Source organism: Synchiropus splendidus, chromosome 14 (assembly GCF_027744825.2).
Source record: "Synchiropus splendidus isolate RoL2022-P1 chromosome 14, RoL_Sspl_1.0, whole genome shotgun sequence".
Taxonomy (NCBI): domain Eukaryota; kingdom Metazoa; phylum Chordata; class Actinopteri; order Syngnathiformes; family Callionymidae; genus Synchiropus; species Synchiropus splendidus.
Genome location: NC_071347.1, coordinates 14,212,337 through 14,229,063, shown reverse-complemented (window position 1 = coordinate 14,229,063; position 16,727 = coordinate 14,212,337). Strand labels below are relative to the sequence as shown.

General features: G+C 41.4%; 3 protein-coding genes across 7 annotated transcripts in view; 1 reads left to right on the top strand and 2 right to left on the bottom strand.

The window, feature by feature from the left end:
* The first annotated feature begins 3,427 nt into the window (after window positions 1-3,427).
* On the top strand, window positions 3,428-10,370 carry LOC128770820 (cadherin-related family member 5). Of its 2 annotated transcripts, none has more exons than XM_053885708.1 (16): window positions 3,428-3,630; window positions 4,705-4,825; window positions 4,895-5,109; window positions 6,368-6,424; window positions 6,495-6,587; window positions 6,659-6,745; window positions 6,816-6,926; window positions 7,011-7,181; window positions 7,255-7,345; window positions 7,969-8,075; window positions 8,149-8,349; window positions 8,426-8,557; window positions 8,838-8,916; window positions 8,983-9,173; window positions 9,247-9,267; window positions 9,359-10,370. In XM_053885708.1, the coding sequence occupies exons 2-16, from the start codon at window positions 4,735-4,737 to the stop codon at window positions 10,238-10,240; spliced, it is 2,529 nt and encodes an 842-aa protein (XP_053741683.1). In that variant the 5' UTR covers window positions 3,428-3,630; window positions 4,705-4,734; the 3' UTR covers window positions 10,241-10,370. The 2 variants fall into 2 exon arrangements, with proteins under 2 accessions (XP_053741683.1, XP_053741684.1); XM_053885709.1 differs by having other exon boundaries at window positions 3,428-3,647.
* A 677-nt stretch (window positions 10,371-11,047) lies between these two features.
* calub (calumenin b) lies at window positions 11,048-14,438 on the bottom strand. Its single transcript, XM_053885531.1, has 7 exons — window positions 14,382-14,438; window positions 13,423-13,665; window positions 13,140-13,333; window positions 12,882-13,048; window positions 12,461-12,521; window positions 12,095-12,294; window positions 11,048-12,020 (listed from the first exon to the last, which is right to left on the bottom strand). Exons 2-7 carry the CDS (start codon window positions 13,641-13,643, stop codon window positions 11,916-11,918), a joined length of 948 nt encoding a protein of 315 aa, XP_053741506.1. The 5' UTR covers window positions 13,644-13,665; window positions 14,382-14,438; the 3' UTR covers window positions 11,048-11,915.
* Window positions 14,439-15,124: 686 nt separating this feature from the next.
* The window catches only part of gtf3c6 (general transcription factor IIIC, polypeptide 6, alpha), a 34,535-nt gene continuing 32,932 nt past the window's right edge, over window positions 15,125-16,727 (bottom strand). For all 4 annotated transcript variants that reach the window (XM_053886887.1, XM_053886889.1, XM_053886888.1 and 1 more), the window contains 5 exons: window positions 16,442-16,522; window positions 16,155-16,218; window positions 15,846-15,890; window positions 15,670-15,771; window positions 15,125-15,588 (listed from right to left, as the gene is read on the bottom strand). In XM_053886887.1, coding sequence (XP_053742862.1) covers window positions 15,512-15,588; window positions 15,670-15,771; window positions 15,846-15,890; window positions 16,155-16,218; window positions 16,442-16,522 — 369 coding nt within the window. In that variant the 3' untranslated portion in view covers window positions 15,125-15,511. The remainder of the gene's footprint in view (window positions 15,589-15,669; window positions 15,772-15,845; window positions 15,891-16,154; window positions 16,219-16,441; window positions 16,523-16,727) is intronic.

Sequence of the window (16,727 nt, the reverse complement as noted above, 5' to 3'; positions counted from 1 at the left end):
AAAAGAGGCAAATGAAGGGAAGAAAATATTCCTCTGGGTTTGGTCCCCTTATGCATGCTGTAAGCTGCTCTGATCAAAGCATCTGTGGAATGAAATACAACAAGACTGGTTAAGTTGTGAATACAGTATAAGACAAGCATGGTAATATGTTCAAATCCACCCATCATGTGGAGTCAAAGCAAGCACTGTTGCGTCACAACCGGCAATGTTGTTGTGCGCCACAGAAAATGTTACAGCTGAATGGCTTCTTCGTGGTCTCCTACACAGAATGAAAATAAATACTATAGGTTGAAGTCAATAAGGCAAAATTGCCAACCACTAAAAAAAATGGGAAAAAGTAAATACAAGTCATGGACATTACTATGTCTATTATACTTCAATATTTTATGATTATTCAGATCCCACATCTATTTATGCGTAAATAAACATATATTTATTCTTAAGTACAAGTTATGTCAACTGTATTTAATAAATCACTGACTACCACTGTGGTGCAAATGTTATCGTAGTTGCTAGATTGTCTTTTATCTTGCTTTGTTTCAGCAAATTCAGCTGCTCAGTTTGAGGACACCTGGGATTCCGACGGTCAGGATTCTAAAATGGAATCTTATTCAGCCAGAAAATGATTCACTAGCTGAGGCTGGACAAGACTGAATGAATATATATTCAAAGTGTTTTTAAAAAAAAGGGATGTCATGGTTTATTTTGGAAACAAAACTACTCGTACTCAAACCGCCACCCCTCCGCCTCAGCTTTCACAAATCCTTTTCTCACTGGTTGCTTGCGTTCCAATCCTGTTTTTCAAGATTCCATAACAAGAATCCTTGTTTCGCGGAAGAGTTCATGAAAATGCAGCGTGGATGCATCAGAACAGGACGAGAGACTGTAATCATTCACTCGTATGATGATTTGATTCACCCCTTCATGAGCAACAGTATGATAAATCTCACTCGATTATTGAATACTTTCCTCCAAATAATCCATTACTCATGACTCAGATATGAAAATAATTTGTTCAGCCTTCGGCTCGTTCACAGTGGTCCGTAAGCGTCTGCTCTGAACAACATGACTGATGACTTTAATAAGCGCAAGTAAACCAGCCTGGATGCATGTGGAATGTTTTATTTACACTCGCTGGGAGTACTCTTGATGGCACAATTTTAAGCCGTGTATTTTCTTCATGCTGATGGGAGGTTATTGTTATTACCTTTCTAACTTAATAACTTGAAAATCACTCTTGGCGAACATGCTTCCCCTAAAAACTGGGACGGCCTATGGCCTGGTTCTGGCAACGCAACGCCAGAAGTGTTTTAGTTGGCACCAAAGTTCTTCTTGGGAACTCTTCATCTTAGAGAGACAGAACCCACAAAGGTCTACACGGTTAAGCAGAGGACACGGTTGACTACAGACTGAAGATTGAGCATGAGCGTCCAAGCATGAGAGCCTTCGGTGGAAAGTCTTCGAGCAGGAGTTCGGACCAATATTTATCACCTCACATCCGGCCAAGTTCATGAAGCCAGGAGCAAAGCTCATGGAATAACTCATGAATCTCTTTGATAGATGGCGAGTGTCATGAGCCACTTGATGCATTTTGTAGATATGGAACAGACATGTCTCATGGCTTCTCACTAGAATGGCTTCAGAATGGCTTAATTCTAATGGTGCCGACTCCCTTAGCATAAATGAGATTGACATTTGGAGTTCACACTGTTAATGGTTTTACATTTCACAATGCAGCTGAAATAAATTCTCTTTTAAAGTAACTGGAAGTGTGTGTAGGCTGTGCACATGGAGAAGGGTCTGTGCTAAATGGTTTAACTCTGGCGACACCTAGTGATCGACTCTGGTAACAGCAGCCCATCCAAACAAAAGGCTTAGAGCAGTTTACACAGTGGTGACTAATACCATGGTTTCCATGAATTCATGAAAAGGGCAAAGCTGAAAATGAACGCTGACTTAGTGAGATCTCTCGGATGGCACAGCAAACAGCATTCTAGAATGGCAATTACTATTCATGCTACTGCATTTGCACATAGAGATGTTAAAAGCCCAACAGCCACAACACCGACATCTTTCTTCTGTGGTAATTTGTCGCTGACAAATGGAGCAAGTTTGCAGCACTAAAACCCACTAGGGTTTGGGTTACCTAAACATCACTTCAGGAACAGGTCAAGAGGTTCCAAAACATGTCCAGACTTGTTACAGTACCAGACAGGTCAAAATATCTGAGGTGGCCTGGAGTGATGGCAGAAACGATACACAATATTTAACTACTGCAGTGTCAAAGACAGGGAAATGAGGTTGCCCAAGATTGTTTTCCGAGGAACAACAAAGAACCTGTGTTGGACCTATCCAGAACGGTACGTATAACAGGCAGAAAATAAGTTTTAAGTTGCCAAATGGAACTCGAGGTTGCTACAAGCAGCCTCCACAGCTCACTACCATGACAACTTGCATAACAAGAAATTGATCAGGGCAACTTTGACTGAGGCAGGGAAGAAGAGAATTCTGCTCACAAGATGGCAACCATTTTTGTCCCCTTAATTCTCATAAGCCAGGGGTGGCCAACCAGTCAGAGGCTAAGAGCCACATTGTTTTACTTTGTTGCTGAAAAGAGCCACATCCTACAAATATGTAAGGACAATGAATAACAGGTGAAACACATGCCATACGTTTAGTTTAGGGAATGACAAAGTTTGGTGAAGAGCCACATGAAACTGGGAAAAGAGCCGCATGTGGCTCGGGAGCCACGGGTTGGCCAGGCCTGTCATAAGCTATAAAAACAAAAAGAGAATAGATAACTTGAAACAATAAATATCCTTCCTGTAAATGCATATAAAGATAGTGAAAGCAGTTGCTATGTCATAGTTGGAACATGACTGAAAGCCTTCGACCACGAGCCGGATCAGTCAAGCAAACTTCCCACCCAATTCTTCCAAATCTCCATCAAAAAAAGGACCTCACACATCTTCAAAAATCACAACCTAAACAGGCTTTTATCTGAAAAAGCCTTGGAGATATTTGAGGAACGCAAAAGGGTGTGTTTGCCTCTGCATGCTGGGTTGTGTGTGTAGAGGGATGTGGGTTAATCTTCAGGCGGTGAACAGTCGATGTTTGATACCTAATCCCTTGTCAGGTTCAATTAGCTGCCGCACGGCACTGAGAGACCAAATCCAACTGTAGCCAGGCAGTCTGTCCTCCATTCGTCTTGAAACATAAATGGAACGTATGGAAAATACTGTTGTGCAGCACATCAGCTCAGTGAGTGCAAACTTTTATAGGGCTGTCAAGTCTCATGGTTCCAGACAAATCTGGTAAATTCACTCGTGACACCAGTCTCTGACCCCACCGTCCGCCATCTTTAATCTGGTTGGTCCTGTCTCCTCCCTGACCAGGTAAGTCCCGCCCTGAAGGTTTAGCCCCTGAGCTGACGTTTATCCCCAACAGGACGCACCATAAGCTGCTGTCTACTTTTTAATTCACTGTCTCCATTTGTCTTTGTTTATTGGTGCGACTGAAGTGTTTGCTGTGGCTGTTCACGTCTGGGGACTAATGATGACGCCTTCACCACATGTCAGAAGGATATGGAAACAGATAAACAAGACGCGGCAGACCATTTGACTGCAACAGGTCAGTGAGAGCAACAGGTGCGTCGGCTATTTAAAGTGATTTCTTGCAGCTAAAGAGAAAACTAGCCAGTTTCAAGGAGGTTGTAGATTGTTAACAGGATCAACACACAAATGAGGAAATGAGGAATGTCTCAATGAATGGTAAAATTATAGTCTGGAGAGTAGACAAATGAAGAATTAGCTACTGTTTGATCATCTGTAAATGTTGGGTAACATCTACAGAATCATCAGGTTTATATATAGAAATTGCTGCGTCAAAGGGTTCAACTAATATAAATAGAACTTGGGCTCAAACTGTGGAATCTATCGAAATGTTATTTAGGCTTTGTTCATGTCACAAACAAAACAGACACTCATGAAGAATACAGTACAATGAAGTATTGTAACATTCTGGCAATGAAAAACGATATTGTTGCATATTCAAGTAGACAGAGACAGTCAGAGAGTTGTCTGTTACCCAAAGTAACCAGTTTCCATCAAAACCAAATCCTACAGTGTGTGGGGCAAGATGAAGTGAGACCTTTGACCCCTCAGTTGCAACCCTCCAAAAATTCTCGAAAAATAAACTCCATATTCTAGAAACTTAGTCCTGTATTCCTTATGAATGTTTTTTAAGGAATCAAGATATTCACTCTGCAAGCAAATTAAGTACCTGTATAGTCTACCTATGTCATTACAAGATGAAATGAAAGTAATAATGTAGCTCCGAATGTCCCAAAAAGGTCACAGACTAGGTGCAAACCTTAACAACAATTAATCGTATTTCAATTGAAATCCACCTTCTTGTCAGACTTTTTCATTGCATGAATTTATTATTTAGAAATGCCATGCAAATATAAATATGAATATCAATTCAAAATCTATCTATCTCTCTCTCTCTCTCTCTCTCTCTCTCTCTCTCTCTCTCTATATATATATATATATATATATATATATATATATATATATATATATATATATATATATAAAATATCAATATAAAGAAAAGTTTAGAGTGAGTTCAACTCCTCATTAACTAAGCTATCAACTGAATACTTTTTTGTGCCTTAAATTCTCTTCCTTTCCGTCTCTGAAGATACTCCCTGAGGCCTGACTGATCACAGGAATGGCCCCCTTTGAAAGAAAATGGAGTCTATCTCAGACTCAGGGGCTGCTCTGCGCTTTCATACTCCTCTTACATCTCTACAGTGTCACAGGTACAGCTATAGCCCCTAACTCAACACCCTGGTGTTTCCCTTCCTCTGTAAAAGTCTTGTTTTCCACAGGGATGTCGGGATGGGGCGGCTGTTTGGATGGTCAGAACGTATTTTCATCCATCAGAGAGAACAGCGTTCCTGGGGAGGTCATCAGTGAGTTCCTGACTGACACATCAACAGAGGGGATCCACTGGAGTCTGGATGGGAAAGACGCCGACTGGTTCATGTTGGACGGGAAATATATCCGTATCAACACTTCAGCACAGAAAGTTCTCGACCGAGAGGTATTTTCCGACCACACCGATCAGCAAGCTTTCCTTAGGGCACTTTTATTTGAAAGCTTGAACCCCAGGCTCATTGTACTCGTGTTGTTTAATAGGGACACGCTGTTTGGTCTCTAGGAATGCTTTTTATAGCACCGGGCCACAATGAACCTGTCAACTATCTCCTGATTAAACCCAGCAACCTCAGGCTTGGACAGGAAACGTTCTGTCTCTCCAGCCAGCTGCTGTAGGGTTAACTAGATTAATGGTCTCAATCCCGTCTCGCTGTCACTCTGTTCGACAACAAAGGGAGACAATGAGAAGTAGAAACAAAAGACAGCAGTTTCGCTGTCCGCAAACCAAATATTTAAAATAATAAAGCACCATTATACACAACATATACACAATATCATGGACAACATGAAAGACTTGATACTAATGACATTTTCCCCGTATTTTCCATATAAGAAACGCTGAATATTGCACAGAGAAAACCCACAATTACAGTTACTCTTCAGCCACATATGTCGAACATGTGCGGTAAAATTACTCAGGAGCCATTTAGTAAACTAACTTAAATGATGAGCTCAAGGAAAGGTTACATCCCCCACTTCCACACTATTGCCAGATGCTACAAAGTACTTTAAGCAGTTAGATAACAGTTTTAGATAGTAGATAACTCTTGCAGATTGGAAACTCAATTGGAAAACGGATGAGCGTCACCAGGGCCAAAGCTGAATCAGACTGGATCTAGTCTACTGTTTTTCTAAATGCTTGCCGAACATTTTATTTTCCAAAAAAGCGAACAATTTAAAAGCTAAAAACATAGTCAATCCTACACTACAATCCTATAACTAGACAGGGACTATTTGCAGACTGATGCTGTTTGTTGTTTGTTGTTGTTTTTGTTTACTCAATGTATTGCCCTGCATTTATTTAAGCAATATAATATTTTAGATAGTGATGAGTTCAATGGGACAGCAGGAGATGATAACATTCTGAAAGTTCTGAACACACAGTAGGCGAGCAAAATAAGCAATGTGGTGAAAAAGATTTGTGCGTTCACCACCAAAATGTAATCGCCTGTTCTGAGTCCTTCAATTCAATTTGCTAAGAGATAAACTCCTTTTTGGAGGGGGTAATAATTTGACTTGGTCCTTAGCAAACGTTATACGTGTCATAAAAATCTATAAAATAAACTTTTAAGAAGCACTGTTCATTTCTTTTGGTTGTGCACGGTTTGCTCTGCTCACATCTGTCCTAAACTGACCTATTTCAGGAGCAAGGTCCAGTTCTCATGGCAGAGTTGTCTTGTTATGAGGAGGATGTGCTTCAGGTACATTCCAATTCAGTGTCCAATAGCTCATTTTCCAGATTTGATCGAGCATATGCCTATTGTTTCTCAGAGTGTCTACAGGATCATGGTGGAAGTCATCAACGAGAACGATAACTTGCCAGTGTTCGCTGAAAACACAGTCCAGTCGCTTGTTGTAAGCGAGGTAAGGTGAAATACTGACACACTGACTGTGACTTGATGTTGTCTTCAATTCAATCTCCTCTTTACTTCCAGTTAACATCAGTGAATTCGCTGATATTCACAGTTCAAGCAACAGACGCAGACAACGATCAGATTATTTACTCGGTTGACCGATCATCGGTGAGTTTTACCTTTTCACATGGTAGAGAACACACCACTTACCTCATTTCTGTCCCGGTCTGTCCCACAGCCTGACGCACAGTACTTCAAATTTGACCTCCCAAATAGTGGTGAGGTGATCCTGGCCAAACCTCTGGACTTTGAGACCAAGTCTCAGCTGTCAGTCACCATCTATGCTTCTGTAAGACATTTGTAGCGCTCATTATTTAGTAATACAGTCACCTCTCACAAAACAGCGCCGGAGATAATCTTCATTGTTTCACAGGAAATGAACACGGAGGAGCACTACAACACCAGCACTGACGTCACCATCATTGTTCAGGACGGAGACGACCAGTACCCACAGTTCCTGCCCTGCACCATGCTATTTCATAATGAGACCACGCATGTCTGCATCAACCCACAATACTCTGCCAACATCACTGAGGGGGAAGAGGTCAGTAAAACTCCTTGGTCTTTCTCCATGGTCTCTTATTATCAGAGAAACAAGTGTATCTGTCATGTCGCAGGGCTTTGTTTTGGATGTCTCCCCGGGTCCCATCCATGCTGTCGATGGAGACATTGGGGTCAACTCCTCCATCAGCTATGCCATACTCTCAGGTGCAAAGAATATCTCACTCAAACAGTATCAGATTTAGTTTCCATGACACTTTAGCGTGTTGAGTCAAAGGTAAATTCACCGCTGTTCGACAGTGACATCTACTGTTAAGAGAAATATGTCGTAGAAGAACACCATATCTCAATTAAAATGTAAATAAAGTACCTTTAGTGTTTCCCAAAATTAATATATTAATAGTAAAAGTTGGTAATTGAATGTGAGGCTACAATATGACTTATGTCAATGATAATTCTTTATATTCAACGATAATTCTTTATCCTTTATCCTTAAATTAAAAATGTAATACAGTGTTTTTTTATTATTTTTTTCTAATGTCTTAATGTTTTTTTCCCCACATACATGTGTGGTACTTGTCAGTAAATTACATTTAAATTATATCCATAGATTGTCAAGTTAAAATTGATTCTTGAGTTCATTAGTGTTACTTTTGTTGTATTTCTCCTTAGTTCGTCCACTGTCGTAAATTCCCAGGATAATTCAAGCAAATTATTATGTTGTAAACAGTCACTCCTTCATGTAACCAACAAAGTATTGTTTTCACTTGATCACTATACATTTTTGTCTTCAATATATTCAACATTTTTTATATTTTGAACCACACCAGGGAATGACAACAGCCACTTCCTCATGGACAGAAAGACAGGTGAGGTGAGACTCACGAAGGCAGTGACAGACAGACTCACAAGTCCAACACTTCATCTTCAGATCATGGTGAGCAAGACACACAGGACCTGTTAAAATGCAAAATCATCCCTTGAGCGTTTCACCCGCATCTCGCTCACAGGCGTATCAGAACGACGACAGCAGGAAGTACTCTGTGACAACACTAGCCGTGCGAGTTTTGCCTGTGAACCACTTCCACCCGCAGTTCAGCATGGCAGAATACAAAGGATTCGTTTCGGCCGGGAAGAGTCCTCTGTCTCTGGTGAACACCTACGGCGGCAAAGCTTTGATTCTTCATGTGCAGGACCAGGACTTTGAGAATGTAAATTCATCCTCCATTGTTCGATCATATTGTTGTATGACCACCTGCCTCATTGTCTTTGCAATAAATGAACCAGGGCTTCAATCAGATGATCTACTTCAACTTCAGTCCGGCGTCGGATCACACCGACATCTACCAGATCACCAGGGATGGACTGGTTATTGCCAGGACCGATCAGCTCAGACCGAAGCAGAAACACTTTCTGAAGGTGAGTCTCAAAGCTCTACTTGGGTTTGACAAGTATGTTGATAAGGTTTAAACTCTTATGACAACATTGCACTTTAACTACACAACGTGCACTATATAGTTTTTAATTTTTAATAACTTGTGAGTTTTCTTTTTTTTTCCTCTTTGAAAAGATTAACTTGCCTTGATATATGTCTCGAAAAGTTCCATCAGGTTTCACCACTTTTCCTGCTGAAAAAAACAAAAACAATACAGAGCAACAAATGCCAACACAAGTTAAACAGTACCATCATATAATTCAGGTTATTGCCGTGGACCAGGAGACGGGCGAAGTGGCGTACGCCTCCGTTTTGGTGGAGGTCTTACCTGAAGGACAATCAAGTACAAACACACTCACCTTGCAGGTTTGTCACAGTTCTTCACACTGACAAATGTTTTGGGTCTCAGTCCCTCACAGCGCACTGACCGACGAGCGAGCGCTCGGATGCACGGTGGGCAAAGCCTTGTTCCTCAGCATGGTCTTCATGACCGGCCTCGGCTGCATCCTGGTCGCACTGATGTGGCTGAAGAGGAAGCACAGGGGGCACAGGGACCCACTGGAAAGAGGCTGTGTGGCTCAGGGGAAGCATCCAAACGTGGTGAGGAATTTTCTTCTTCAAGCTGTGATAGTGTTGCACTTCTACCTCTAAAGGGTTTTGTGTTTATTCACAGAGCCTTCGATGGTTCCAACTTGTAAGTTATCTCCCTTTCTCTGATGTAAAAATCGGAAATTCTCTTCAAGTAGACTTTATTGTAGCAAACAATGATTGTTGTGATTCCTCAGGTGAATCACCAAAGTGCCATGCCACAAATGGAAGACCTGCCCTTCAGCAGTGAGGACTATGGAACCTGCAACCCTTCATTCAACTGTTCAGAAAAGCCAGAACTGCCCAGCGAGTCTGTTCCCAGGGAAGATGCCCTTGTGATTCCAGTTGAGGAAGCCTGCAGCCCATTGGAAAGCAAGATCAGTGTCTCAATCCTTCCCCAGTGTGCAGTGGAGGAGAGCTCCGCGCAAGGAGCCCCTCCACCGAGAGGACAGCCCAGATCTCCTCAGCCGCCACCCAACACCATCTCCAGCCCCACCAACGACACCAGCCCTTCTCCTCCTTTCACGTGTCTGGATTCAGAACGAAACTCCATCATTGACCTCGTGGGTCCATCTACCAGCCAGTCAGCTCCAACGTCGCCGCTCTCTCACTTGAGCAGTCAGTGTAGAGCAGCTCCTGCAGAGACAGAGAAGCCTTTCATCAAACCTCGCGTCAGCCGCCCGTACTCCCCTCTGCTGTCCTCGCCCGTCACCAAACATGAGAGCACCCCACCCAGCACCCCGGAGCATGCTCCTCTCAAAGCCACGCTGGTGGAGATAGACACCTCTCCAGGAGAAACACCACCACTCACACCATCGCACGCTTCCTCCGATCTAACCCCTGAAGAAACAGAACCATCCACCTCACTGGACTTACCAGACATTCCTGAAGAAGTGCAGAGTCCATCTGCGGGACCAAGACTTTCGGCGGAGGAGGTGCTGAAGGAAGAGGATGACGATGGAAATCTGGGTGATGAAGATAAGAACAGTGACAGTGGGGAAGAGTTGGATCCAGACGATGAGGAGCTGCTGAGAGTGATGGCTCGCTGTAATCCTATTTTTATCACATTTACAAAGTAACAGGCAGTTAAAAGGACATATATTCACATGTTAGAAAACTAGCTTTTATTTAGCTTCTACAAACACTCCACTTGGCTTAGTCCTGCTTGTCCGAATCTAAATAAAACAGCCTGTTTTCTTTGTTTTTTTTACCTGTCAGAGCTGCTTAATTTCCTTCACTTAGCATTGTTGGGGACAGATTGTGTTCAGTAGCTTTGGACCACTCTGACTTGGGAGGCATGTTCTTGTTCCACTGGCAACTGGTCAACCCATTAAAGTAGATCCGCTCAGATTAGAAAAGATTTTTGAACCTCCTGCAGTTTAATCCACTTCAGCTACTATTGACGAGAACACACACACGTGTTTTTGTTTGGGGGGTTGAATAGGTTACCTGGAGTTGTGGAAATTGAGCTACACAGGCAATACACAATTCTATTTTGGATGGAAGGATGACGATGGAAATGACATTCAATGTATGACATTGAATGGCTTCTGGCTCAGCTCCTCCTTCTTTATATATATATATATATATATATATATAAAGAAGGAGGAGCTGAGCCAGAAGCCATTCAATGTCATACATTTTGTGTATGGTCATGACCTCTGGTTCAAGGACAGGAACAGATGACAAGTTTAATATTGGATTGTCTTTTAGTTGAGTGCGATATTTTTAAACTTTTACTGACTTTAACCAACAAATTTGAGCTAAAAAGTGTGTCTTTGTATTCATTTTTTAAAAAATAACCCTATCCACGTTCATCTAACAAAATAACTTTCCCATGAACTTCAAATGAAATGTTTTGGGAAGAAAGGAATTGAAGCCTACATTTGTATTTGTTTTATTGAAACAAACTTCTCAATCAAGAAAAACAGAACCTGATTATTCATGTGCTCAGGCTGCAAAACCAAAACGTATTTACAGTGATTTCTTAAGCAAAAGCCTTGTGGCTGCCGTGAGCTAGTTAAAAAACCAAAACAAAAAAATGTCATGTACAGTACAGTTTATCGTATAAAAACTGGACAGTGGTTATAAATGATAGGACTAGCGCAACGAAGAAAAACCCCCGGTACTCTGGAGGCGTTGTTTCATTAAAAATGTTTTTACTTGGCAAACAAAAGAGTTAGTAGCTGAAAGTGAAACACAGAACACAACAAGAGGAATACCTGATGACACTTCACACGCAATCTGTACTCACACACACGCACACACACAGAGAACAAAGCATCAATCCCCATGTTTATCTCGACTCCTTCAACAGCACGCAAGCTAGCGTTACCATGGCAACATCGGGGACCAAAACATGATGCTATTGCACTAGTCCAAATAGTCTTCATTGTCACTGAAATGTATGGAAGTGTGTCATCATCCCATTGCTGCAGGACTCTAGCAACCATGTCAGTATTTTCGACGGAAAATGTGTCAACATAGTCCAGTGCGTTGAAAAAAAAAAAAAGAATGGAACAAGTGAATGTTGTTCCTCTCCAAAAGAAGTTTCTTTTCAGTCAAGGATCTCAAAACAAGGTGTGTTAATCTTCTGTGTGTAGACACACAATGCAGATGTTTATAAAAAGAGAACACGATTCAAGAAAACATTCTTGAAAATGAAAATAAATTACTCTCAGGTACTCTGACTTGGATTCACTCGTCTGGATGTAGAAACAAGCACCAAGCCCACGAGTGGAGGCAGATGTGTATTTAGAATTCATCGTGTCGAGTCAGCGCCTCGCCAAAGTCGGTCACTTGACTGCCCACGAACAGATCGTACTTCGCCACAATTTCTTCCTTGGTCAGATGTCCGTCCTGAAGTTTGAAGAGATACAGTTAGAAGTATTTAACATGATGAGCATCACGACAGAAATGGAAAAAGATTGTACCTGGTTTGCGTCCGACTCATACACCAAGTGTTTGGCTTCAGCCTCAGCGTGGTCATAGTCACTGGGCAGGATCCAATCTCTGGTTTCATCCTTGTCCATCTTTCCATCTTTATTTTTGTCTCTGAATTCAGTGAACTGTTCTCTCTCTGTCTTTACCCACTCGGGCTCCGTGGCGTCACTGTCCTGGTTGTACATGTCACCTGTCACAAGAGGGATTCCAGATTCAGTGTACCCGGAAGTTGCTTTTGAGTCGGTGAACATGAAACACTGCAAGGCATATAAAGTTTTTGATGCCCACTGATTCCTTGTGTGAGCAATTCGGACTCATGTGGCCTTAATAATGTGTGATTTAAGAGAACAACTCACCAATATATTCGTCCAAGTCGATCAAACCATCTCCGTTCTTGTCAATGTCCTCCATGGTTTCCTGCAGGCAGAGGAAATATCAACAATGACAGACATAACTCTCGGCACTATACTGATCGGAAGCTTATTATCATATACATGAACTACAGAAAGTCCTGGGGCGCAGGTTTTTGAGGAAAACTTAACCACATAAACACAATAAAACAGCATAAAACTGAAGAGGTCTTAAGTCAAACAAGCCATTCAGTCATTTTGTCTCTAACGTACTTCCTGTCAAAACCTGCAAAGCCACACAGCTGGAATTAATAATTGTAGTGTACAGGTAGCAGCTGGTGCATTCCTGAGCTGCTCTGAAACTTGGGGAGCTCAAAGATGTGATGGGAACAAGGGACCATAAAGTGCTCAGAGTGAGAGAACTTACCAGAACAACAATGTCTTTCATGTGGTCGTATTCCTCAGGATGGAGGAAAGCTGTGAACTCCTCCTTGTTGGCTTTCAGGTCCCTGTCCAGGTCAGCCATTTTAAATCTCCTCTCATCACGATCCATCATTTGTCTGTAGCTGTAGCCATCATCAGGGTCTGGATCATCTGAACGATCAAACAAACAAACAAAAAAAAGATTCTATCAAAAAACAATTTGGTTGAGAAGCATGAAAGTGTCTCAAATGAGGGACCCTACCAAGGATGTATCCATAGGTGGCATTCCTGTATTCCTCCCATGACACAAAGTCATCGCCATTGAGGTCGTGACTCTTCCACTGGCGATCCACGTCATCGTAGATCCATTTCTTCTGGGCATGCTTGATCCACTTCTTCATCTCTTCAACAGTAACAAACCCGTCCTTATCTTCGTCGATACGTTCCACCAGCATGCTTTAAAGACAAATAACAAAAGTCCTCCTCAGATATCACATATAAAATACTCCCATATACAGCGATGTGGTTGTGTCAGTCCAGCTTACCCAAGCCTCTCCTTGCTTTCCTCTGGTGTGAGCTGGTCAAAGGTCTTGGCTTCCTCCTGACCAAGGAAGGCTTCATGATCATAGTCAAAATTATCTGCATCATCATGCTCTCGGTTACTCAGGGGTTCATCATGGTGAACGCGGTCCTTTTTCTCTGTGGGTTTGCTGGTGGCATAAACCACGCAGAGTGCAAAGCACATGAAAAAAGGTCGTAGCTCCATAACGTTTGTGCAGACCCTCGATCTGGAACAACAAAAATCAGTGCAAGTTTTACTCACAAGAATATGGTCGTTTCATTATAAGCCATTTGGTTATCGGGTCTAATAAAATTAAAGTGGGTCAAAATCGCTCGAAAATGTGCTTATTTTGTCACCTTTAATAGTCTGACTTTTAAGGAAAAATAAGAAGCCCACACTTTCTATAGCGGCTATGACAAAAGCGAGCTGCGAGGTCACGACCTCATTGTGCGCGCTGAGACTTCCAACTCTTTTTTTTGTCTACAGCTCTCGACTTGTATTTCCGTGGACTGTACTACCTGTATTAGACAGAGACACCCATGTAAAACCTGCCCAGAACAAAGACAATGAAATAGAGAAACAATTAAAAACATATCTGGACGACATAAACAAACGAACACAATAATAAAAAATATTATTATTATAAATCAAGATGCATGATGGATTTGCAACTTATATTCCAAAAGAGCACATATGTATGATTAGACCGCCGTTGTTCAACAATGTTATAGGGTATTTGCGTTATGAAATTTGACAAACAAGTTGAAGACATTTGAGAACCGTTATCGCAAGACCGCTAGCTCGTGACAGAGCAGACGTTTACCCGGGATTTAAACTCCAATACATGTCATTGTGCATCTCATCTAAACTAAACTGGTTTTACGCTGGGTACTGCGAATCAAATTTCATATTTAAGTGGGGAAAATCTTCCATAAAACTCACCGGTGTCTTCGAGGAAGTTGGACGTCGCAGCTTCGAACACTCCTCCCGGAAACACACCCTTGCACTTCCGGTGCTGAAACGCTGGTCGGCCAACGAGGCAGCGAGCGCGACAGTGATATGTCGCGCGCTTATTGGTCCAGCTTCAACATCGAGCTCTGTGATTGGATTGGCTGAGAACCGCCACGTCCTCACCGTCAGACGTCCAGACGGTCATTCATAAATGTGACACACTGCGTCGTTCGAACAATAACAACATGAAATATAATGTATTGGGGAGGTAAAACAAACAGGCTTTATTCATGTTGCAGTAGTACGTACACACAGAGTCCGATAATCTGATTATCTTCAGGTGAGCGATCCTGCAAATCCACCCACGGCTCCATTTTCTATTGAGTTTCACACAGTCACTTTAACCTGCCCTGACAGAGGGATCTAATGTCCCAGCTGTCTCCATGCAGACAATGTCAGACAAAGCCACCAGAAACTGTACGCCTCTCGTCAGATATCATAACCATAAGAGATGAAAGGAACAACGATGAATCTATGACAAGAGATTTGACCAGCTTTTATTTTGTTGAATGTACATATCAAATGACCTTAATAGAAATAACAAGAGACGACAAGCCTTGCTGTCTTGCTCCTCTGACTGAGTGTGACTCATCTCTCTTGTTCGAATAAAAAAAAAAAAAAAAAAATATATATATATATATATATATATATATATATATATATATATATATATATTTACTTTGTTACTTCCATCACACACTTTTGAAGGTATTTCCCGCTGCTTAAGTTTGCATCAGAGTATAAAGCGGGATGCTGATCAGCTAGCTTAAGTCTGAAATCGGCTTCATGTGAGGGAAAACTGATGCGTTTACTAAAAAAACTTGAAAACTGAGAACAGTATCTTACCAGTGATCCTCAACTTATTATATAATTTAACATGTTGTGTGCAGAGGAACCAGCGCATACATATTTTATAGGCAGTTATGTTGACATTCAAAGGTATTTTATTATATTAACAACATTATAGTAAAAAACAACAACATCAAACTGTAATAAAAACGTGCTGAAAAATGTTTACTAAAATATTTCGTACAAATGGTGTCACAGTTGAAGCATGATGTCTATGATTTCAAATGACTAGTGTCCATCTCTCCTTCCATTGCATCTTCATGACTTGTCCTGGCAACATCACCGCTCCCTGTGACATAAATGTAATTAGTAAACAATATAATACTTTAGATAATGGGTCTCCAAGGCTACAATAGATCTTAGGACCGACCTGAGTTGGATTCACATTCCTTTTTCTCTGTCAGGAAGATTCGCTGCATCAAGAGTTTCTTTGCAGTTTTACACATATACTTGAGCTTTGGGGCATTCTTCCCTGCAGGTAAACACAAAATTAAACTTAAGAAGGAAAAAAAAAAGAAAATAAGGACATGAAGGAGTGGAATGTACCATGAGATGAATCCTCTTCAAACAGCACGCAAGTTCCCAAAGCATCTTGAGAGAAACAAAAACAAATGCAACTTGTATACAATTCATAAATTTATCTAAATAAGTTGTTTAAATAAATTATTTATTATCATAGCAATCAATACTTTAGGCCAGTCTTTGTTTGTAAACACATGTCTTAATTGATCTCAGAATTTGTAACTCATATTGACACTAAAATGAGCATTGCAATTGCAAGTACATTGCTGTGCTCCAATGTTAACATGACAGAATTCATGTGTTATCGGTGCTGTTAAATACCATAAATCTTACCTTCATATTCTCCAGCAAACACGTACTCTCCTATTTGCATCATCGGCGTTTCACTGTCAATGTCCTTAAACACAAGAAATAAAATGTCACTTTTAAAATCCTGTGATGGTAATGTCACCGTTCAAGATTTAGGAGATATTTTCCTGAAGTGGACCTCAACCAGCAATACCTTGACTTGACCCAATGAATGAATGAATGTCAGCCACTTTACATTGTTGCTTTTGAAACCAACCAACCACCAACTCAACATGCACCTCCATCTTCAGATCAAAACATCAAACACCTACCAAAATCTTGCATGTTCCCGGACCCTTGGCCAGAAAGTCGTTGTTTATTATACCAGAGAGCTCCACCACAACTAGCTGTTCCTAAAACACAGAACACGCTTCAGTTTCAAGAACCACAACGATGGTTCTCACCACAAACACTGCATTTGTCAGACAGAAACACATTCTCTAACTGAGCGGAAGAAGATAAAACAGTGTTGCAGTAAGTCATATCGCTGGTTAGCTTGCATGCAACACTACAGTGGCTAACACGTTAGCATCACAAAACCAGCCGCTATAAAACCTG